The sequence below is a fragment of the Cricetulus griseus genome, chromosome 2 (genome assembly GCF_003668045.3).
Source record: "Cricetulus griseus strain 17A/GY chromosome 2, alternate assembly CriGri-PICRH-1.0, whole genome shotgun sequence".
Classification (NCBI taxonomy): Eukaryota; Metazoa; Chordata; class Mammalia; order Rodentia; family Cricetidae; genus Cricetulus; species Cricetulus griseus.
Window position 1 is genome coordinate 162,608,098 of NC_048595.1, and position 24,670 is coordinate 162,632,767.

General features: G+C 47.1%; 1 protein-coding gene across 3 annotated transcripts in view; it reads right to left on the reverse strand.

Annotated features, from left to right (window-relative positions):
• Loxhd1 (lipoxygenase homology domains 1) overlaps positions 1–24,670 on the reverse strand; it is a 144,719-nt gene that overhangs the window by 45,683 nt on the left and 74,366 nt on the right. For 2 of the 3 annotated variants that reach the window (XM_027397945.2, XM_035439026.1), the window contains exons 19-28: positions 21,603–22,077; positions 20,987–21,141; positions 18,729–18,862; positions 11,690–11,856; positions 10,795–10,899; positions 10,095–10,223; positions 8,593–8,757; positions 4,703–4,884; positions 1,076–1,192; positions 281–443 (exon numbers count right to left, since the gene is read on the reverse strand). In XM_027397945.2, the coding sequence (XP_027253746.1) occupies positions 281–443; positions 1,076–1,192; positions 4,703–4,884; positions 8,593–8,757; positions 10,095–10,223; positions 10,795–10,899; positions 11,690–11,856; positions 18,729–18,862; positions 20,987–21,141; positions 21,603–22,077 (1,792 nt within the window). The remainder of the gene's footprint in view (positions 1–280; positions 444–1,075; positions 1,193–4,702; positions 4,885–8,592; positions 8,758–10,094; positions 10,224–10,794; positions 10,900–11,689; positions 11,857–18,728; positions 18,863–20,986; positions 21,142–21,602; positions 22,078–24,670) is intronic. The other variant, XM_027397946.2, reaches the window with a different exon arrangement.

Here is a 24,670-nt window from a genome sequence, read left to right on the forward strand (position 1 = left end):
TGGGTGACCTGTTGGGATATGTTATGCTGTAGAATAGGAAGAGATTAGAGCACAAAGCTTGCAGTGAAACAGGAAAGACTCTGGGGACTGGCCTGCCATCTACCAGCTACATGAACTTGGCAAGTTCTATAACCTCTGTGAGTCTCAGTTGCCCAGTGATAACCTAAACCACCCTCATGTGTGACCATGCTCAACCTGGCAGGGGCTGGTGCTTTTCGAGGAGGAGTGTGGTTCTGGAGCTGCCTGTGTGACAAAGGCCACCTTTCCCATACACACTTACTGTCCAGGGGTTCCTCCACTTCCTTGTAGACTTGTCGTAAGGACCCATCCTTCATGTACTTCTCAGTGAAGATGTCATAGGGGACCAGTTCTCGAATGGTCTTCTTGTCATCCTCAGAGGTGGCAAGCCATCGGTCACATGGGAAGGTCAGGGTCTCTGTGCCCTGGGGTGAGGAGGCAGGAGGAAGACTAGTCTGGAAGGTGGGAGCCACCAGCTCCAGGATTTACCAGCATGCTCATTGGCACCAAAGACAAAGAAGACGTTGCCTCACTGTACGAAAACACAGGGAGCCTTTCTGCCTCTGTTTCAGAAGACCTAGCATTGGAGGCTTGCACACCCACGGCAGGAGGAGTTAGCTTTTGAAGGATGTTCCTCTTGGGTCACTTAAAAATAAATATCTGAACCCTGTCCCCGACACTTGGGTCAAGAGGGCTCTGTGTTTTTAAATTTGTCTTGTCATCAGCACCTCACTGTCTTTTAACTGTGGAAGTTTGCATTTTTTTTCTAGTGTTTTCCAAATTGTTCAGGTTTGATTTTCCTCTGGAGTTGACCCTGAATAGAAGGAAGGGCATTCTGGTCACTCACTGGTCCTGTGGCTTTGGGACTTGGGCAGAGGCAGAGACCAGACTAGATTGCCTAAACTATTTTCCTTGACTAGTGGAAGAATCTGCCTCAGACCTGAGCTGGTTAACATGCCCGGGGCGGGGACCCGTAGCAACCACCAAGTCAATCTGCTGTGAACTGTTTCTGGAAAAAGGCAGATGAAGTAGTGGGGCAGACACATCTCAGACTCACGTCTTTATCAGGGAGGAGCCTGCGGATGTCCACATGGGAACAGTGCCACCCTGGGTTGATGCCTGTGTTATCATGACCAATCCGGATTTTCTCAATGATTTCACCCACATCTTCTAACTTCATAAAGAAAAACAGGCACTATGTGTTAGTAAAAGGGCTTCAATCACATTGTGCCTCCTTGGGATACCCATCTTCAGATCCCCCTGAACTTCTGGGGTTTATTTTCTCTCCACATGTCTCTGCTGACCAGCCCTTCTCTATATGCAACATGCTAATGCTTCCTTCCTTCAGTCTTGACTTAATTGACCCTGATTTGGGCACTCAGATCTTTCAGGCATGTCTGACTCTTCATAGAAGCCATCATCTTTCCCATCCTCCATGACTTGATGCCATAGTGGCACATTCTCTGAAAACTGAGTTGGGTCTCAGAAGAGACCCTGTCTTTTGTCTTCATAGACCATCTTGAAATCTTCCCTTAAGAACCTTTCCCTTTCAGTAATTCTTTTTCTCTACTCCCACAAATTCTACTCCTACAAATTCTCTACTCCTACAAATGCTCCTGTCTTCATAGACCATCTTGAAATCTTCCCTTAAGAACCTCTCCCTTTCAGTAATTCTTTTTCTCTACTCCTACAAATTCTACTCAAACTTACAGAAAAATTGGCCAAAGTCAGGGTCATGGCTGGAGCAGCACAATGATGTTATGACTATGTCACAGCCTGTTTCTTTTTGTCACCTGTTCCCTAGATCTAAGTGCCTGGCCAAGCACCATGCTACTCCATAGATTGACGAAGATGCCATAGCTGCCATTACCTTGCTGTCCTTTCAAAATGTTCCACTACCTACCACCTGTTCTGAATCAGAGAACACAATCCATGGTCACAAATTGTAGCACAAATAATAAAAGCCCAGAGACAGATATTGGGGTTAAAGCTGAAGTTCAGAGAAGCAAAGTGGCCGGCCAATAGAGAGTTCTCACCTCTACCCAATGCTCAGACGGAGGGGGTGATCCTATCCTCTGATTGCATCTCCAAACTGCACTGCCTAAACTGCAGTGAGTTCCTGTCTCCTCCTGCCTTATATTCCTCTCTCTCCCAAGCCTTATCACTTCTGTCTCCACCTCCCTAGTGTCATCCCAAGTACTGGGACCAAAGGTGTGAGTTCTGTTTCTCTTTTAGACTGATTCACTCTCATGTAGCCCAGGGTGGCCTTGAACTCACAGAGATCCATTTGCCACCGTCTCCTGAGTGCTGAAATTAAAGGTGTGACCACCACTGCCTGTCCTTTATGGCTAACTAGTCGTTTAGTGTGTGTGTGTGTGTGTGTGTGTGTGTGTGTGTGTGTGTGTGTGTGTGGATAACTAGTGGCTTAGCTCTTAACTAGGTGTGTTGTTAACTAGTGACTTAGCTCTGCATCCTGATCTTCAGGCAAGCTTTATTTGTTAGATTACAAACAATATATCACTGCAACAAGTGGTCCTTAGAGACCTTGCAAGTCCTGAGGACTCAGAGTCACCTAACAAAGATCAGTTCTTCCAAGTGATGTAAGAGATGTAGAGATTTTAAATAGATCTTCTTCAGTAGAAGAACAGATGCCCAAGTGAAGGCTGTGGTCCCCAGCATCTCAACTGACAACCTCACTGCCTGGAGTAGCCAGGAAATGAAGAGTCCCCTGGCTCTTCTACCCAGGGGTTTCTTTTTTCTTCCCTGTCCCATAGCCTTTGAGTTTTGTGACTTCAGTGGCACTTCTGTAACCTTAGTCCTACAACAAACACTTAGTTGTTTTCATCAGGGAATGGTTTTGGCTGTAGCACCACAGACACCATAGAGGCTTTCAGAGGACTGCTGGTCAGGGGTGATGGGCCTCATAAATGGGTTCTGAAGAATGGCCATCAGAAAGGGCCTTGGCATTCCTCCTTAGGAGGAGTGAAGGCACTATCCAAGAAAGCTCTGGAGCTGCTGTGACCCTAGACTCACTGTGTAATGATGAGGAATGTCCTTCTGTATATATATTTCTCTTATTGGTTGATGAATAAAACACTATCTGGCCAATGAGGCAGGAAGATAGGCAGGACAAGAATTCTTGGAAAGGTAGGTTGAGGGAATCTGCCAAAGACAGTCGCCATGTAAGGACCAGGAAGAAAGGACACACTAGGCATTCTTTAGTAAGCCAAGACCACGTGGAAATACATAGATTAATAGAAATGGGTTAATAATTAAGACAGAGCTAGCCAATAAAAAGCCCTAGTCATTGGCCAACAGTCTTATAATTAATGTAAGTCTTAGTATGTTTATTTGGGGCTGAGAAGGGCAGCGGGACCAGAAAACCTCCAGAAACAGTGCAATGCCAACTTAGTAAATGGAAACCTTTCCTGCTCTGGGTGCTTATGTGTGAGAAGGCATTGCTGCACCACCACCCTCTTGGAATTGTCATGTGGACTCAGTAACTTGGTGCGTACTGAGTGCTTAAACAGAGCTGATGTTTCCAAAGAGCTCAGGAGTCCCATCAGTGTTCTTCTCCCAGTAGACCCCTCGGGGTGAACTACAGAGAGAGGAGGCCATTTGCTAATGGCTAATCCAGAGTCAGGACCAGAAGGTGAGTTGTGGACTGAGGAGTCATCATAAGACAGTAGAGTGGCTGAAGACTCAGGCAGGAAAGACAGAGGAGAAGACAAAGCCTTTTCATTTGTTTCCAAGCACCCGTATTCCCCTAAGACCAGACAATTGAGAAAGAAAAACCAACAGCAAGTTAACTGGTAAATTATAACTGCCTACTAACGGGACCTCACTAATAAAAGTCTGCAGATGTCCTGCTGAGGTGTAACCTGAGCACTGATGACATCACACTCTGTGATGCACCTGCCACATCATCTTTTGTGGAGAGACGTTAGCCTTGTATAGATGAGTGAACCAGCCCTGAATTTTCTATGACAGACCTCAAAGCTGATTCCTCCCAGAATGGGTGGGGAGGAAGCCATGTTTCTGGGGTCGTAGCTCGCTGAGGATAAGAACAAACTAGACACTTTGTTTCCCACCAGAATATATGGACATGTCATCACTGGTCCCCATTAGTCAGAGAGCTGAGGCTTCCAAGGTTCCTGGATCCTTTCCCAGGCTGGCTTAATTCCTATTCTCTTCCTAAATCTCTTCATGTTCCCCCTGTGACTTCAAGCTCTATGTTCGCCTGTTTCCACCTGTGGACCACTGGGCATGCTGTTCACCTCCTAGGAATGCCTCTCCTCCTTGACCTGAGAATGCCCACTTCCATGTCTGTCTCTAATCCATCTCCTGTGGGACCTTTTCCTTCTCTGAACACCAATAACAAGCTCAATCCACTTGGGAGTCTACCATAGCTGCCTGCCTGGAAGCACTGCCACATGGTAGAAGCATGAAGATATCCTGTTAGCATGATTCCTGTTCTCCTAGGTCCTGGTCACTTTTCGTCATCTTTAATCCTGACATTTGTCCTAACAGGCCCAGCTAGCTTTATCATCCTCCTGTCTGGCTGTACATATGGAGCCTCAGAGAGGCTGGACAAGCTATTCATCCCCCATTAACTATGGCCCGTCTAGATGAATGGCTAATCTTGACCCTCCCCCACCCCATGGCAGTACACAGAACCAGGTACCTCAACGATGAAGCGGGAGGCAGACTTCCTCTCAAAGAACAGCTTCTGCTCTCTCTTGTTGGTGCAGAGGAACTTCTGCCGGGTGCACACAGCATCACAGCCATAGATGACTATGAAGATGTTGGCATCGGTCCCAGCAGCAAAGACATCACTGGTGTAGAGGGTGATTTCATAAGGGACAACTGAGAGGGATGGCAGAGGACAAGGCCAGGGGGTGGCAGGAAGAAAACAGAAGACACCATAGGTGAAGTGAAGGTCTTTATAGCATCAGTGGCCTTTCATACATAGCTTCTCATGCCTGGTATTCACAGACAGCCCCCGATCCTTCAGACAGTGGATCTACTACCGCAGCCTGGCTAAATAATATGGATTATGTAATTTGACGAGCTCAAGTTCAAATATAGGACCTAACTTGATCAGTGAGGCCTGGGCAAGTTACTTAGGATCCTTAGTTTCCATTGAAGTCTCCTTAACATGAGGCTTAGTAGGACTCTGAGACCTAGAGCTCTGGATTTCAGAGGCAAATTGCCAATCAGGCCAGCCAGGCTGCAGTGGCGGCATGCCATTCTGTTCTCATCCTGTCCATTGCTCTCAGCCCCTCATTTGCTCTACGCTTGCCAGCTCCCTTGTGCTCCCATGTCACACTGGGCTCTCATCCAGAATTCCCAGCTTTATAGATGTTTGTTATAGGGGAGTGGCCAGGAGGAGGAGAGGGATTCATCAGCGTTTATTCAGTAGCTGCAGGACTATCTATCCTTAAAGGAGAGTTGGTACATTAGAGCCGCTGACTAGAAACTTCCCAGTACAACCACTCCACGACAAGTTTCCACATGGGCTGAAGATCTTCACTCCAGGAGCTCTTGGAGGAATCAATAGGTAGAGATTCCCAAGTCCCTGTTCAGATTGTCTAATTCACACCTCACACTGTGGTTTGAAGCTATTAAGCTAAAACAACAGTGTCAGCTATAGGGTGAGATTTATTAGCAGGTTATGAGATGAGGTTAGTGAATTGTCAGTCGGTAGTATTCTGAACAGAAAACACTAATGTATACTACACAGACTGACATGTTTGTTTGTCTCACATGTATATGTATATGAATGAATGTATTCATTATGGGTTTCTGGGCACAGAGAAATCTGTATCTATAGATGTATCCATCCATCCATCTATCTATCTATCCATCTATCTATCTATCCATCTATCTATCTATCTATCTATCTATCCATCCATCCATCCATCCATCCATCCACCCATCCATCTATCTATCCTTTCATCCATCTACCTATCATCTATCTATCCATCTATCTATCTGTATCTATCTATCTATCTATCTATCTATCTAATGAAAGAATAGAATATGAATACAGACTGGGAAGAGGGTTGAGTTGGTAAAATGTCAGTCATGCAAGCAGGCATGAGGACATGAATTCAGATCCCCAGAACCCAAATTAAAAGCTAGGCACTGGGTCACATGCCTATAACACCAGCCCGGGTGGGGTGGGGTGGGGTGGGGTGGGGTAGGAGGGTGGGTAGGACAGAGAAGGGTAGATCCCTGAAGTTCAGTGGATAGCTAGCCTAGCCAAATTGATGAACTTCAGATATAGTGAGAGATCTACCTTGAAAAATAAAAGGTACAAAGCAATTAAGGAACCGCACAACATTGATGTTTGACCTCAACATGCAGCCACATACATGTATATACATCTTCACTATCAAGTACATACACCATACCACAGCACACTACACATACTATATCACATATGTGTACCAAAAAACAGGAGGAGGAATGGAAGGGAGGGAGGGGCGGAAGGAGGGAGGGGACAGGGAGGGAGGGTGGAAGGGTGTGGTTTCGTAGAAATGACCACAGGTCCACTGGGCCGAAAAATGCCCTAATTATAGCTTGCTGAGAAATAGAAGCTCAGCCTTGCCAGGCCCTCAGGAGTGAAAAAGGCTCCATCTGCAGTGCAGATCTATCCCCGGAGACCTTGGAGGTTTCTCCCTGGACTAGGGCTTAGGAACCTGAGAGCAAGATGGCAGTAGGTAGGATTAGGGCTTTCCCAACAGCAGCAGCAGGAGGAAGGGCTATGGAGGCTTCCAGCAGGCACCAGCCTATCCTGGTCCAGGCCTGGGCCCAAACTTGGTTCCTGGTTCTGTGGCCATCCTAGCTATGTTTGTGCCTCTCTTTTCTTAGCTGTATTGTGAGGTTAGCTAGATCTATGGTTGTGTTCTTTAATTATGGAACTGTTATGAATATTTTTATCAAGAATATTAAAAAACAGCTGGATTTGAACACTTGGAACCTATGCTAGATGATGTAGTGGGGCACTTACTCTCTGAACTGGCTGTCCTGAGATGCCCCTTTATCCACCTGGCCCCTAAGACCATAAAGAAAGCCCAAGAACCCCACTAGCCCTCTCACAGCGTGACTCTGACATTCATAGCTCCGCCACCACTTCTGCGTCTGAACCCCTGGCTGTATGTGTAGACACCCCAGAGGTCCTGTCCCCATTTGCTGTCTCTGTGTACCAGCAGGCCTCAGCAGGCTGTGCTGGTCTGCTCCTCCTGGTTCTCATTTTTCGGGCTTACAAGACACTTCTCCAGTCCTCTGACTGAAACAGCTGGAGGTTTTTTTCTACTATCCTTAGGAAAAAAAAGCCTTGCAGCTGGAACTCTTTGGCTGTGGGTCTCCCTTACTCCCAGAGTGGATCTAATAAGATCTTTCTTCTTTGCTTCCTCTTAGTTTGCAGTTTTTTCCCTACCCACTCCTTAAAAAAAAGAAAGAAAGAAAAAGAAAGCAAATATGAGTCGAAGATTCATCTGCTGTAGGCTATGTTTGTATGTCATGCTATCTCATATAAAAGACCTAAGCATTTATTGTTGTCTGCAAGAGTCCTGGAACCAATAAAAGATACAGAGGGACACTCACGTACTCTGTCAGGTTGTACAAAAATCTCAGGCTAGTGAGATACAAACCATGGCCTATTCAGGGGCAGGAAGAGAGAGGGGTATCCTGCTGTCGGTTCTGAGTGTCTGTTTGGTCTGACATGCAGCAGCTCCTGGGATGGGATAGATCCAAGCCTTGACTACAGGACCAGAAAAATACATTATTGGCCCATTGGTTCCCATTTGGCTGCTTTGGTGAAGTGAAAGCACTTGGCTGAACCATCGTGTTGGAGTCTGAGTTTATTTGAAGAAAGTATCTAGTGTTGTTCATATTAGCTAGGAAAAAAATATTGAATGCTCCAAGATGGTTTCAGATTTTGACAAATTCTGACAGATTTTTACTGTTCCTCTGGTTGCAGTTTGGTTCTTAGTAACTAGTACAGATTAATATGCTCATGAACATTAGGTGTGAATATTTTCACAAGAAACCACTCACCCACCTTCCCCTTTCATTTGTCCAGTGAAAGGAATTACGTTTACCCTCAAGGACACACACACACACACACACACACACACACACACACACACACACACACACACAGCAGAAACTCTCGGAGCAGGGATTTCTCTGGCTTAATAGAATGGAATGAGTGATGGGTGGACTTGGCTCCTCACGACCACCGGTTCACTATTAGTCACCCTGAATCACTGTCTCTATTTTGCAGAGGAGGAGACTGAGTCTAGGAGAGTCTAGATGATGTATTGTCATCGGCTAGTGTGGGGGTTAGTTTAAAATAAATCCATATTATCTTTTTTGGATCTGGGTCTAGGCCCACAGTTCTCCCTCAACCCCAGAGCTCAGGACATTTGAAGAAGAGACAAGAGAGATGAACAGAATATCCAAGGTGGGTTTGGCCCCCAGTTAACTGTGGAGGAGCATCTGGGCCTGGGTTTGACAGGTTATGGGGTCCCCTGGGAGGGCCAGCATTGTCACGAGGGTTCCTACATGGTGTGTAAAGCCGTGTCTGAAGCTCTGCATGGAAGAGGTCCCTGACGATGGTCCCGTCATCCTCATTCTTGGCCAGCCAGCGGCCACAGGGAAAGGTCATGCACTTTCCAAGAGACGGAGCATCCACCTCTACCCAGTCTACAAACCAGCCTGGGGCCTTGCCTGTAGATGGAGAGAAACACACATACACACAGAGAGACGGAGAGAGAGAGAGAGAAAGAGAGAGAGAGAGAGAGAGAGAGAGAGAGAGAGAGAGTCCATTAAGAGCATGTACCATATGGTTTCCTGTGGGTGAGCTCAGAGACTCCCAGTGCCCTTCCTTTCTGATGTCACCCAGAGCTCCAGAAGTCCTATAGCACCTTTCCCTGACAGCATTGCCTAGATGTCTGTTATTAAGACACACATGTGGCTAAAACTGCATCACACTCCAGGCTGGGTCAGTGAAACCAGTGACAGTGAAAGAGCAGCATTAGAAAGGGGCATTTGCCACTGTTGGTCTTGGAGAAGCACAGAGAAGAGGTAACAGAAGGGCAGGCAAGTCAGAGCAAGGGAAGCAAAATGCTGTCCAGAGTGGACAAAGTTCTCTTTTTTTGCGGGGGGGGGGGGGGTTTCGAGACAGGGTTTCTCTGTGGCTTTGGAGGCTGTCCTGGAACTAGCTCTTGTAGATCAGGCTGGTTTCGAACTCACAGAGATCTGCCTGCCTCTGCCTCCCAAGTGCTGGGATTAAAGACATGTGCCACCAACGCCCGGCTGTGGACAAAGTTCTAAACAAGGAGCTAAGGGATGCAAAGAAAGCTTGTGTTCATGTAGACTCTGTCATCTCACCATATGCTGGAGATGACACTCATGGCTTCCTGGTTCTACTTGTGAAGGATGGAAGGTGAGGCAGCAAAGGCTCAGCTCAGGGAAGGAAATGAAAGCCGGGTAGAGACCCTTATCCTACAGTCCCGACAGTGCCTGCTTCTAGGATGGGGATTCTTCTTCAAACAAAGACATAGAAATTTGGAGAACAGCAAAGAGTCATACTTTACTATGAAAAATATATGGACACACACCCTTTGTCTGGCTGCTGTGTCAATGAGTTCCACAAAGGACTGACTGACTCATGGTTCCTCATCTGGAGTCCCTGGGCCATCCCTAGGCATTATCAGAACCCGAGTCAGAGATGCCGGGGTGGCCCTAGGAGTCATGTTCTAGTATTTCCTCCCATTTGGGTGACTTCAGTGCACCATCAATTTAGAGACCCATTAAGCTATCTCAGGGGCTTTCCAATCCAGTTGCACATTAAAATCACTGAGGTTGGGGTCTGGAGAAAGGCTTCCCAAGTCACCTGTGTCCAGGTCCCAGTGCAGATCAAAAAGGCCAGAATTGGTGGCAGCCAGGGATCTGCCAGGCAAGTGGGACGAGACACTTTGTTATTATGGAAGTGGTGCATCCCACACTGACTTGTCGATGAGCTCTCTAGTTCAACCAGAGAACAGATGGGAAGCAAACCAGACCTGTGTTGTCATGGCCAATCCTAACTTTCCACAGGTCTCCCAGATCCAGCGTCTCCACGGTGAAGATTTCAATGCTGTCCCTTTCAAACTTGTCACTGTTAGTCTTGGAGGACTTCAGGAGGGTTATTCCTGCCAACCAGATAACGCCATCATGACCAAACTTCTGAACTTCCACCAAACCATCAAAGGTACTACACCTCCCACTGGGCACCCCTCTCTCTCTCTCTCTCTCTCTCTCTCTCTCTCTCTCTCTCTCTTCTCTGTGTGTGTGTGTGTGTGTGTGTGTGTGTGTGTGTGTGTGTTGTGTGTGGTGTATGTGTGGTGTATGTATGGGATGTGTGTGTATGTGTGATGTGTGTATGGGATGTGTGTGTGTGGTATGTGGTGTGTGTCTCTCTGTGTGTTGTGTGTATGTTATGTGTGTGTTTTGTGTGTATGGTTCCCAGCTTCTGAAATAACTCTGGCACTCCCTGAAGATCTTATAGTGGGGACCCTGGGATCCAGGGCTGAGTTTTATTGGACTTGAAAGAGTCCTTTCTTCCAGGTTATTATTGGGGTACAACTAGGGCAAGCGGTAGCCCTCTTTTTCTCCTGGGACCTAGTACTGTGTTCTGCTATAAGACAGTGTGGCCTGAACTACCTGGGAACCTTCTGCTAAGTCTGCCAGAGTGCCCAGAAAAATTCTGTGTTTCTTTCTTACCGTTGTCATCTTGTGTGCCAAAGAGTGTGATGAAGACATTGGCATCTGTGCCAGCATTCTTCTTGTCCCCAGTCTTTATGGTCACTGAAAATGTGGTTGATTTGTCTGCCAGGAGAAGAGGACAGAGAAGTGAACTGTAGATCACCTGAGGATCCCAAGAAATGGGAGAGAAGGCTACTTGATCTGTCCACTGTGGCTGTCATTCCAGTTCCTCTCCTGTATCAATCCTATACCTGTAAGTGCCATGGTCAGCAATGAGCATGTAGCTGTCCACATGGTCATTCCTGCAAATCAATTTCCTTGTCATGTCTTTAACTCTAGAAACTCCTCAAAGTATAGAAATACCCCTGCCCTGCCTACAGGAGCCCTTGGTCTGTCAAGGTGGTACACAGTCAAGGAGACATGAGGTGACTTGGGTGTCTGCAGCCCATAGCCAGGAGCTCTGGTCTGACTTCTCTGACCTCTCTAGGCTGGGCAGGGCTTCACATACTAGAGATAAGATCATGGGCCTCTTGCCATGCAGCTAGTACTTTTTTCTCAGAAATACACCTCAGGAGCCTAGAAATGTGCCTAGAGGAAGAACACAAGACAAATCAGAGCCAACTCAGTCATTCCTCCCCTGAACAGCACAACCCATAGCTGTGGGTCCCCCACATTCCAAACCCTATGCCAGGCATATGGAAGCCTCCCACCCCCAACTTCTACAATCTCTTAGTGGAGGGAGGAGGGGGCGGGACAGCTAGAATATCCAAGAAAGAAGTGCCCAGAACCCATAGGTAAGGAGAGACCAGAGGAGGGAATGGGAAAGAGAGATAGAAGTAGGGGTGAGGGAGGGGGTGGAGGGAGGAGAGAAGAGATAATGGGGAATGGGGAAATCATCTCTAATACAAGAAACCTTTTTGTTCCAGAGCCAGGTTGTCAAGGGGGTTATTGTCACCATGTCCCCCACCCTCCTCATCTTCGCTAGGTAGCACATAGGACTCGTCCACTGGCAAGAGCTCCCTGGATAGCTGGCCATCATCCTCCTCCACTGCTAGCCACCGTTGGCATGGGAAGTAGTACCTGCAGGGGCAGGGTAAGGAAGATTGGGGTGTCTCTCTGGATCTCATATGGGAGTTGAAACAGGCTTAGAAGGAAGGACCTGCCTTGGGCTGAGACTCCCCTGTCTGACCTCCATGGCATTACCCCCCCATTCTGCCCAAGTCTAGGAATTACCCACAGGTCTGCCTGAGATAAATAATAAACCCAGCGACAGGTTCAGTCTGCGATATATTGGGTGGAGAAATCTAGAAAGAGAGGCATGTATGAGACTGTTATCACCCCTTTTTGGGCAATCGGAGTCGGCTCTTTGGACACAGTGCTGCACAAGGCAGGTGCTCCAAGACCATGTATGGAGTCCATGGACTTCGATGGCATGAACCAAGTATGCTTGGGGGGCAGTGTAGAGTGTGTCTACAGAGAAGAAAGTGACCTCGCAGCTGTCAGGGAGAGGATGTTCATGAAGACTCCTCCATGGAAAAGCAGAACCCAGTACACTGGTGGGACCCTGAGAGGAAGGTGGGCCAGGATGACAGATAGATGGGTTACTAAAGACTCACTTCTTTAGTCCAGTGCTGTCTCCTGTCTCCTGACTCCAGCTAATCCTCATGTGATGCTGACAATCCCTTCCTAGGATTGTCAGATTTAGCTAATGGAGGGCCAGGATTCCCAGTTACACTTGAATTTTGCACAAACAATAGATCATGCTTTGTGTGTATCCCACCTAATATTTAGAATGTACTTGTGTGGCTAAGGGTAGGCTCTCTGTAGGAATCTACTGTTGCTCTGTTTCCTTCCTTCCTTCCTTCCTTCCTTCCTTCCTTCCTTCCTTCCTTCCTTCCTTCCTTCCCTTTCTTTCTCCTCAGCCATGCCAGGGCGCCATGAAGGCTGCAGGTCAATGCCTAAACTCCGGAGCAGCTCAAAGGGTCTCAGTATCCATGCCCTCTGCAACCTGGGGGCCATTGCTCTCCATCTGCACCTCTTCTCCTTGCCCTTATTTGTAAAAGCCCCATTTATGAACTAGTCCAGCTCTGAGGTGGGCAATATCCTGGCAAGTGTCTCCTCTGGCTGTTTGTGTCTTCAGCACCTCCAAATGTCAGAGAAGCAATTTGGAAGGTGTGATGTCAGCCCTGCACTCAGATGGGTGAGGAAGGCCATCTTTTACTGACAGACTGGGAGGACAAGAGTCGCTGCACTGGGGCTACACTGAGTAGACAGTCATGAAAGTGCTTCTGTGGGAAATGGGCACTGCTCTATTTCTCAGGCTTTAAATGTGTGAATCCACAGGTTAAACTCTCACCCAATAAGATGACTCAAGGATAATAGGCTGTCGTTCTAAATTATGGCAGAGAGAGAGGGAGGGGTGGGCTGTGGCAGAGACAATGAGAGCCAACAAGGGCAAGGACAGAGGCAGTGACAGAGAGAAAGAGCCTAGGAGGTAAAGGGGGTGGGAACAGAAACCAGAAAGAAAAGGTTCATCCCTCCCACAGGCGCCTGCTGAACACAAGCTGCACCGACACATGCTTTAACTTTGTGCAACTCCATTGTCCCCAAGACATCTGCAGCAGGATCCTGAAGGCCACCACACTCACAGCTGCAGCACCCGCCAGCAGGGCTCCCCTTGGAACCTGCTTCCAACAGGAAGAAGCAGATCTCAGCTGGAGCATGGCCAGGGCTGCAAACTGGATGTTTAGCCTTCTTCCCCCAGGGCCAGTAACCACACATGGAAGTCCTGGAGGGACTGGGCCTAGTGACCCTTCTGTCCTCCCACAGGAGTAAGTCCTGCTCAAACAGGTCTCTGGAGTCAGAAGATGTAGCAGGCAGGGGCTGGTAAGGAATAAGCATAGGGGCAAGCAGATGTTCTGGGCCAGAGAGGCAAAGCACATAGCTCAGATGGGGTGAGGCAGGAAGGAGTCCCAGGCTGAGTGGGTAGAACAGTCATATGGAATCAGAAATTGGGACCAGCTTAAACACACACACACACACACACACACACACACACACACACACACCTTACTTGAAAATAAAAATAAAAATTGCACACATTAAGCATAAATAGTTAGCAGGGCCTGTGGTACTGAACCTGTAATCTGAACTACCAGAATGGCTGATGGCTGGAGTAGGAAGATCAGAAGTCTAGGTAACTTAGATGCTGCTTCACATTAAAAGCAAGAAGAGGACTAAGTATACAGCTTGATGTACAGTGAATGTCCGAAACAAATGAGCAAATAGACTAAGATGCTATTTCCCAGTTTTGTGTGTAAGCTAACAACAGGACAACCTTAAGTGGCTGATGCTGTTGCTGATGACTACCTAGAACTCAGGAACTTTGAACTTGATCATTGCTCAGCCAAGCTTTCTTCTGGATGCTGGGGAAACACAATAGTGACAAGAGAGGAGGAAATCATTTTTATGTGCTACTGTTGAGAAATGATGACTAACTAGGTCAGATAAAAAAGCATCTAGAGAAAACAGTAGAGAGGGCATAACAGGGGTCTACGACGCAGTCCAGCAAGGCAGAGACCCACCTAAATACAGGCACAGGGATCTCTGAGGATGGAATGCCAAGGAGAGAGGACCACCAATGCAAAGGCTCCAGGAAGATCCATTTTTGTTTGGCTCAAGGAATAACATGAACTGGGCAAAATGGAGTCTGGGTGGGGGCAGGGCAGTCTGGGAGGAGAACAGAGAGGCTATAGAAGCCAGGCAGGACATGCTTGTGTTCATTCTATAGAATACAGGAGCCTCTGCATGTTTTAGGGCAAAGGCATATAGGATTCTGGTCTTGGTTACATCAGATGGCAAGTCAGGAGGTTGTGAGCAGGATGAAGATGTAGAATGGCATTATAGGCTCAGACCCATGCTCTTCTTTGCCAGGAGCCACCACATTGGGCTAGAAGCTTGGGGGTAGCTGTGAGACAGAGGGGGATACAGGAGAACCAGTTGGAAGGGAGGTTTCTACCTTGGTCCCCAGTTAGGTGAGGATGGTGTCAATTTCCCTGCCCTGTGAAGGCTGAGAGAGCCAGGGAAGGCCCCAGAACCTCTCACGGCTAGTAGTGTTTCTAGGAGATCTGCTATCTGTCTTCTGGACTGATGTGATTTTCTCTTTTACTCCAAGACTAAGCTGTATTCATTGTCAGTGTGAAGGCTGTTGAAGCAAGCTCACTACAGACCCTCACAGAAGAGGGCTTCTTAGTAACAAGTGACAAACCAGTGACATGTGCACAGAAAAACATGGGGCAAGATGGAGAGGAGAGGAGGGAAGGAAGACCAGTGAGAGGCCTTCTCTCCCAAGAACAACAGAAACACACTCTGTCTGGACATAGACATAACCAGAACTCCTCGCAGTTCAGGGCAGAAAATTCTTGCAAATTACCTAAATGCACAAAGAAACAGTTGGACAAGAGAGGAAATGTACCCAGGGGGTGGCACTTTAATTTCTAAATATACAATTCCCCACATATTCATTTAATGGCAGAACAATCAAACTCCCAAGAGGAGCTTTTTTTTCTAAATCACTTAATGTCTTGATTTGGAAAAGGTAAGAATAGCTAATATTCTCACAGGATAATGAAAGAGGACAAGTGCTGACAGGCATTCAAATAGATTACAAAGCTACAATAATTTTTAAATTGTTGGGCTGGACCAGAAATGTCAAATCAACAGAACAGAGTAACTAACCCTGACTGAGCCAGAGGGGAAGCTGAGTGAGTCTTTCCAGACTGTCTCTCAGCCATTCTGTCCTTTCCTAGGTGAAAAGCCTCTGACTTGCAGGGCATCTTAGGAAGTAAGCAGGATGGCATCACTAAGCCAGTTTGTTAGAAAAGGAGATGACAGGAGGCAGCAACGTGTGCTGGGTAACCTAGTGTAGTGGCATCTTGTTTCACCAGTGGGCTTGCAGTAGTGGCCGCATCCTAGGGGCATGGCTTCATGTCTGCACACCTGAAGCCTTGACCCTAGGATGCGACCACCACTGCAAGTTAACTGGCAAAACAAGATGTCACTACCACGTAGCATGAGTTTGGCAGAGGATCCACACAGGTCAGAACCCTGTGGTCCCCATCACAGGAATTTTGGGGAGCCAGAATACTGAGTTATCTGTGAGATGTACATCAGGCCCCCTTGAAATGACCCGGTAAGTTTGGGGAGGTTGATAGGGTGAGCTCTGTTACCCCCTGTCCTGTATGGAACTTGGCTCAAGGAGAGGACATGGTCTAAGATACAGCAGGCTGCAGGCCAAGAAATGTATCCAACAAATACTTATTTATTAAGTGTTTACTAAATTTCATATATTGTCAGACCCTCAGCGGTCCTGACACCATTCCAGGGCTAGCATGCATTCGACTGTCACCACTGAACTCCACATGGAAGAGCCTTCTTTCAGCTCAATTTCTCTGGATTCCCTCCTCCAGGAGACAGTGTCCCCTAGTGGTAGGAAACACACCACAGCTCAAATCAGTGGTCTGGATACCAAGCCCTACTCTGGCACCAGCTGGTTCTGGGGTGTGGTGGTTTCAAAGAAAATGGCCCCCAAAGAGACTGGCACTATTAGGAGCTGTGGACTTATTGGAGGAAGTGTGTCACTGTGGGTGTAGACTTTGAGGTCTAGTTTGCTCAAGCTTCCCTCAGTGTGACAGACAGTTGACTTCCTGTTGACTGTAAAATGTAGGACTCTAAGGTCCAGCACCACCTCTGCCTGCATGATGATAATGGAATGAACCTCTGAAACTATAAGTGAACCACTCCAATTAAATGTCTTTATTTCGAAGAATTGCTGTGGTCATGGTGTCTCTTCACAGCAATAAAAACCCTAAGACAGAAGTTGGTACCAGGAGTGGGGTATTGCTGTGATAGGCCTGGCCACGTGTTTACTTGGAAGAATTAGGATTTGGGGTTAGGAAAGCAATGGAATCCTTTAAGCATTGCTTAATGGGCCATACTAGTAGGAACATAGAGGACAGAAGTGCTAAGAGTTGTTTGAACTATGGGGGAGGCTCACTCAAGAGGTTTCAGAGGAGAAGAATTTTAGTATGTTACCTAGAGATCATTCTTGTGGTATTTTGGTGAAGAAAGTGGCTGCCTTTGCCCTTTTCCAAAGAGTTTGCTGAGGCTAAATTCCATTGGCAGAGGAAATCTCAAAACAGACTAGCATATACTCTGTCATGTGGATCTTAGTGGTAACTCTAAAGAAGATATATAATGAAAAGGAGCAAACTGAGTAAGAAAAAATACTTGAGAAGAAAAAATGCACCGGAAAGTGGAATGGAGATAAACCTCTGTTCAAGGAGATAAATGGATTAAGAAGTGGAATAAAGGGAGTGGTGATCTCAGGGCAAGATCCCACCCAGCTATGTTTCCAACTTGTGAAAAGGAACTGAAGAAAAGCTAAGATTATGGTGTGAGGGGGCACACCTTTAATTCCAGCATTGGGAAGGCAGAGGCTGGTGGATCCGTGAGTTTGAAGCCAGCCTGGTCTATAGAACAAGTTTCAGGACAGCCAAGCTTAGACAGTGAAGGACAGAAAGTTGGTGAAAATGTAATTGAACAAGGAGGCCGTGTTCCAGCTCCAGTAAGCCCCAGAACTTGTCAGTTTCACCCATGTGGTTCTGGCTTTAGAATCAAGGATAAAAGAAAGGAGTTATGAAATAAAGCCACTGAGGCTAGGCATGTGTCCCTGAATGGAGGCCCAGAGAGGCCATTGATTGAAGCTGTAAAGTTGAAGCCTGGATTGCCTTGGAGACCCCAAGATGTTAGAGACACCAGAGTTGTGGGATACCTGCTGAGTAGAGCTGCTAACAAGGAGTGGAACCAGCCCAAGAGAGAAAAGCATGCTACAGTCAAGCTTGAATGGAATTGGAGATCTGAAGAGTGCTTTGACATCAGACATGGAGATGAAGAATTTGGAATTTGCCCAGCTGGTTTTTGGTCTTCCTTTGGTCCAATATTTCCTCATTATGCTCCCTTCCCTGAATTTTGGAATGGTAATGTATATCCTGTGTCATTTTATGTTGTATGTGATCTACTTTCTGATTTTGAGTTTTACAGAGAGGTTACAGTTAAGAGATTACATGCATCTCAGGAGAGACTTTGGCCTTTAAAACAAGTTTGAGACTGTTATAGGCTATGGAGACTTTTGAAATTGGCCTGAATGCATATTTTTGCATTATGATATGGCTATCAGCCCTTTGGGGACCAGGGAGTGTAATGTGGTGGTGTGAAAGAAAATGACCCCCAAAGGGACTGGCATTATTAGGAGGTGTGGCCTTGTTGGAGGAAGTGTGTCACTGTGCAGGCAGGCTTTGAGGTCTCTTCTCAAGCTTCCCTCAGTGTGACAGTTTACTTTCTGTTGACTGCAAGTGTCTACAAACGAAGTTTGATTGATATACAGTCCCATTCCCCACTTCAGTGTCATTTAAAGTTTTTTTATTTGTTTGTTTGTTTGTTTTGAGACAAGGTCTTACTACGTAGCTCTGGCTTGCTATGTAGACCAAGCAGGCCTTGAACTCACAGAGATCTGTCTGCCTCTGCCTCCTGAGTGCTGAGATTAAATCTGTGCACCAGCATGCTCAGCTAAGGCTCAGTTTGTGCTTGTCCATTAGGGAGCCTTCTACAGAGATCAAATGCTATGGTCCCCAGAGCATTAAAACCTTCCTAAGTTGATTTCTTCAAGGAGAGTTGTGAGTGAGATGCTGAAGTTGGTGTTCTACAGGACTGTTATCTGACAAGGCAAGAACCTCTGGGAGGAAGAGAAGAGAGGCAATGCTCACTCTGATTCCTTTATGGTCATCCTGGCCTTGGCCAACCCACCCTTGCCCTCAGACATCACCTCCCAGTGCCTGGTCCTCTAGTTTAGTGACAAGCATAACCTCCTGTCCCTCCCTTCAAGTCCCACTCACGTGATCTCATTATTCATGTCAGTGATGTCTACTCTATCCAGGAACCAGCCTGGCCTGTTGCCTGTGTTGTCATGGCGAATCCGAATCTTGGTCAGAGCCCCCAGGTCAATGGCATAGATGGTGAAGGTATCTGTCTAGGAATAGAGAAAGCATGACTCAGAGGGGCAACACATGCTCCCCACTCCTGCCTTCAGCTCTAGTCTCTCAAGCACCCAAATGAAGACAATAAAACCCAAAGCAACTAGAGGTAGAGTGTAGAAAATGCAGTTCCTTAGTCTGGTGTTAGCAACATACTTTTTAGGGGGGAGGAGTTGAGGTCTGTGTGTAGCTTAGGCTCATCTTGAACTTGTCATCCATCCCTCTTCCTCTGCCTCCCAAGTGCTAAGGTTACTGGTGTACACTGCTATGCCTAGTTCTTACACTGTTGCTTTATAACCTGGGCTTACAAGGATATCTTCTCAATTGCATTGTGTCAAAGAAGGTAGAGGTAGGAGAAAGACAGTGACCTTGAGAGAAGCAGAAGGGAAGCTAAGTGAGCTGGTGGAAGATGAATGGGTGTGAGCCATGTGTTCTGTGGCCCACATACTTCTGTGGGTCACCATATGCATCAGAGGAAAGAGACAAAATGGAGACCCAGTAAGTGGATGAGGCCTTCTGGATATACCTTTTAAAAACTCTTTATTTTGAAAAAGATTTCAAACGTCTAAAAACCTTGAAACAGATATAATCATGGCCCACCTTCTCTTAGATGCTGCTTCTACATGCAACATTAGCTGGATGACTTCATCTTGTCTCTCTCATGTTTTTACTTTCTTTGTCTTTCTTTTTCTGGATCAGTTTAAAGCAGGTGGTATAAATACTATGATCCTTTACCCCTAAATATTTCAATTTGGATCCCTAATAACAAGGACATTCTTATTTAACATCATGCAATGATCCAACTTCTGTTAACTTCAACACAATACAGTCATGGCACTTAAGACTAGGGACAACATTCTAAGGAACATGTTGTTAGGTAAGTTTTGTCACTATGCAAACATCATGCTGAATGTTTACACAAATTGAGATGGTTCAATGTCACTAGGTGACACACTCTCAGGGGACCACATAGCATATGACAATCATTATCAGTTATAATGTTACATGGTGCATGGCTGTGCTATTATCTAACATGCAGTCAGTCTTATACAACAACTCTACCAATTTGTCCTCTACAGTAATGCCCCAGTCCAGGAATATAGTGGCTATAACTTTCCAAGGTAAGGCACTGAGATGTAGAAATAAAAGCCAGAACTTAATCATGGGAGGGATGCTGAAGGGTTAGAAATAGCTCATGGAATGAACTGGAAAGTATCTTAGTGGATTTGATTTATTGTCCCTTCCCGTGTTGACAAGAGAACTTGGTCTGGAGACAGGGGTAAGAATAGGAGGGTGAGAGGAGGGAGGGACAGGAGATTTTGTAAAATCTTGAAGGACAGGAGAGCAGCTTTCTTTTTCATGTCTTTCCCTTTTTTGCTGAAGAGTGAGTTGCGCACACTTCGTTCATGGTTTCTTTTCCTCAGAAGAAGGTTCAGGCTTGGCAGCCACTCTTTCAATGTCACAGTGAGAATCTCTCTGTCCCTGTCACGCAGCTACACCATACTTACCTGTCCAGATTGTCATTCCTGTCCACCAAGCCTCCCAGAGTGTCATCTCTTTGTTTTGTGAGACAGAGTCTCACTATATAGTCAAGGCTGGCCTCAAACTCAGGGGCTGGGGAAATGGCTCAGCAATTGAGAGCACTCATCCCTCTTCTGGAAGACTAAGATTGATTCACAGCACCCACCCAGTAGTTTAGAGCTGCCTATAATTCCAGTCCCAAGGGACCTAATGACCTCTTCTGACCTTTGTGGGGACTGAAAATGCACAGTGCACAGACATACATGCAAGCAAAAACCCAATCACAAAAAATTAGAAATAAATCAATTTTTTGAAGTCTCTCAGTTCACTTGGTGTATAAATGCAGTATTCATTGGTTGTCCTTGAGAACCAACTAGCTTATGGAATTCCCTTGCGGGGATCTGCCTGTAGTCTTTTCATAACTCTCCGCAAAATACTTGTGCCTACAGAAAGAAGCGTAGCTGCAGCCAGGTCTCACTGGACTGAATGCAACACCCTGTTAGACACACAACAGACATGATACTGGCTGAGATTGCTGTGGGCAAAGTGTTCCATATCTGGTTTTCACCCACCCAGGGGCCAGAAAGCTCTTGCCCTACCTGGCCCTGCTCAAACTTGTTGGACTTGTCTGATTTCTTCAGGGGCCGCTCCCCTGTGTCCCCGTATTCCTCACCGTAGATGGTCAGGTAGACGTTGGCATCAGTGCCAGCCTTGGGCATATTCCCTGTGATCACCTGGACCTCATAGGTGTTGGCTGGAGACACAGAAAGATACAGCATTGAGAACACCAGGGCCACAAGTCAGAGCAGTGGCCCAGGCCTTGGAGCCAGGTAGACCCTGGAAGCAGGAAGGTTCTACTGCTATGGCCATACCAGCTTACCCTTCTCCCACCCAAGACCTGAATTTGCCATGAAACCAAGAGCCACTGGGCCTCAGCAACCCTCCTACCTTACCTCCATATTCAGACATATCAAGATGTGTGAGAGTCCCTCCCAAAGCCAATGTTTCCCCTTGAGAGGCACAGGTCAAGGGTAGTGCTTAGCTCCAAATGGAGGGGTCAATGGTCACTTTCCATGTGCCGGTGAGGAGAGCTGTTTGTGAACCACAGTGGGGTCCCACCTACTCAGTCTCTACTTGAGGGACATTAGGTCACTCTGCCCCTTCCCTGGTGCCTTCAGGGGAAATATGCCCTCCCCGTTTCCTTTCCAGGCTTACGCTCAGGACCAGGCCGACCCGCTGGGACCAATTCCACGACAAGTTCATTGTCCTCCTTGCCCCGGGCCAGCCAGCGGTTGGCTTCGAACTTGTACTGTTGGATCACCTCCTGCATCCCTGGCCCAAACTCCTCCTCTTCCTCCTCCTCCTCTGTCTCCTCCTCTTCTTCCTCTTCTGATGAGGACTCTTCAGATGAGGACTCTTCTTCCTCGTCACCCTCATCTTCCTCATCACTGCCTTTCTTCTTTTTCTTCTTCTTCCTCTGCAACTTGGCCTTCAGCCTTTCCTTCTTTAGCAGTTGCCGCAACTTGTCCTTCTCCTTCTTCTTCCGAGCCTCCTCCTCAGGGGTCAGGTTTGCCTCCTGCACCACCAAGTGCCGCAGCCACACTGTGTCCACGAACCAGCTGGGCCCAAAGCCCTCGCCTGTGTGTCCCAGCCGGATCTTGTAGATCTCACCCACATCCGCCGCTTCCAGCTGTGCAAAGTGTGGGGCAGTGGCTGACATGGTCCCTGCCACCAGCCCAGCCTCCCCCAGATCTGAGCTGCAGTGTAGAGAGGTCTGGGCACCCACTCAGAAGTTTGAAAGTTCCCCCTCTCACACTATGCCTGGCCCTCGCCTGGCTTAACAAAAGACATTTCTAACTCCTGTGGAGTTAATCTCCCTGTTTTTGCCATTCTTTTGCCCAACTCTTGCTTCTATATCTTTGCTCATGCAGCTCCCTCACAATGGAAGCCTTCTGTTAGTCCCCCCCACCACCACCTTTTTTTTCCAAACAGGGTTTCTCTATGTAGTTTTGGAGCCTGTCCTGCAACTAGCCCTTGTAGACCATGATGTTCTCAAACTCACAGAGATCTGCCTGCTTCTGCCTCCCGAGTGCTGGGATGAGCCACCACTGCCGCCTGGCTGTTAGTCCCTTCTTACCTCCAGCTCCAACATGTTCATAATTCTTAAAAACACACAGAGTCTGGCAGTGGCGGTGCATGCCTTTAATCCCAGCACCCGGGAGGCAGAGGCAGGAGGATCTCTGTGGGTTCAAGGCCAGCTTGGTCTATGGAGTGAGTTCCAGGACAGCCAGTACTGCACAGAGAAACCCTGCCTCAGGAAAAATAAAATTAAATAAAAACAACCAAACAAAAAAAAACCACAGACAATACCTTCATGTGATCACTATTAGGGAGGTACATTTAGCGATAAACAAAGAAATGTTTTTCTTTTCTGTAACAAATAAAGAAAACCCTCACCCATTGTCTCTGAGGTCCCCACCCTTCCCAATCACACAACCTGGGTTTACCAGACCCTTATGCTCAAAGGGGGCCCAGGACTTAGTTGCCCCTGGTCCTATTCTGCCACCTAGATACTCTAGAGTAGTGTTGTCATTTGAAAAGGAAATTATCCCCAAGGCTCCTGTGTCTAAACAGCCAGCCTTCAGCTGGTGGCACTGAAGGTTGTGAGACCTTAAGAGGCCAGGCCCTGTTGAAGGGACTGAGTCACTAGGAGTGGCCTCAGGACTTTATAGCCCAGCCACAGTCCCCAAGACTCTCTACATTGTCACTATAGATGCAAAGTGGCCACCTGCCTCACACCCCTGCCACCATGCCTTCCTTGTAATGACAGACCCTAGCATCCTCAAACCATAAACTGAAACAAACCCTTTTGTCCTTAAGTTAATTTCACCCCCCCCAAACATTTTGTCACAGTAATGAGAAAAGGAATTAATACAAGCCATGAGTTCCTTTTAAGGACAAAGACCATCATTTGGGGTCTCTCTCCCCTTGGGCCTGGGGCACAGTGGCTCATCCTCAGATTCATTGTCTTTGTATCATGAGTCCCACATTCTCAGGAAGAGGGGACTGAACTGAGGTTCACCCTTCTTGGGGAGCCCAACCTGAAGTGTGCCTGACTTTCTTGAGTACCTTGATACTGAGCCCATCTTCACGGCTCACTCCTTTCAAAGTCATGTTCAGACAGTTGTCCCATTTGAGTGGTCTCAGTCTGAGGCCCAAGGCTGTCCAGTAGTTCAGTGCCCTACACTTTAATTTTAGATGAGAACACAGCTCTCCCGACTTCTTATTCAGGGAACCACAATGGAGCTAGCCCACCTTTGTAAGGAAATCATCAAACAAGATGGTGTCCAGGGCCTAGGTAAAGTAGAATTTCTCTTTCTTTGTTACTCAGGGGGGTGGGAACTGTGCACTGTTCAATTATATTTCTATGACTCTGTATCTGACACTGGCTCCTTTTATTGCTATGGGGGGCTGTGGAGCCAGCCAGGCAGTAATTATAGAGCTGGATTATACTGATGAGGAAGCCGAGGAGGTCCCAACAGGGCAAATACATAGGCTTGGGCCTGTCAGTAGTGTAGAAGGACATATGACCCCATGGGGGCCCTATACCTGTAATGCTCCAGACATTTGTGACCCTGACCTGGCCCCAACTCAGGACCTTTCCTGGGCATTGGAAAAGGCTTTTCACTGAAGATCAAGGTGGTGCAAAAACACACATGGCACACCCAGCATGAGCGTGCTTTCTCTACACACATGTCTGTAGGTGCACACACGTGGTTGTACACACATATACATACACACAGCATAAAATACTCAATGGCTTCTGCATCCTCCTCCACTACCAACAATGTGTTCACATTTACATCCTTTTTTCCTTCTAGTCAAAGGCTTGCAATGTGAGGAGAGGAGGCCCAAAGACATTAAAAGCTCATTAGTAAACTCTGTCATGTCCCATGGGCCTGCTTAAGAAATATGGACTTGTCACTAGCCTGGGAGAACTTCAGAGGCAGAGCCGTAGACAGGGAGTAGGCAAGGGACCCAGCCCTGGTGCCATCATTGGTGGAATAAGAACTAGTCACTGCAGACTGACAGTGTATTGGAACTGCTAATTGAACTTCCAAGAGAAAGCTATCTCAGAGAACACACCCACTTCCAAAGACGGATTTGACTTGTTTAGGGTGTGGATGAGGCAGTATTCCTCAAAGGTCACAAGGTAACTCAAGTGTAAGGCCAGGAAGGACTCCTACTCATTTCAGGTCCACAGACTCAGATCCAAGAAAGAA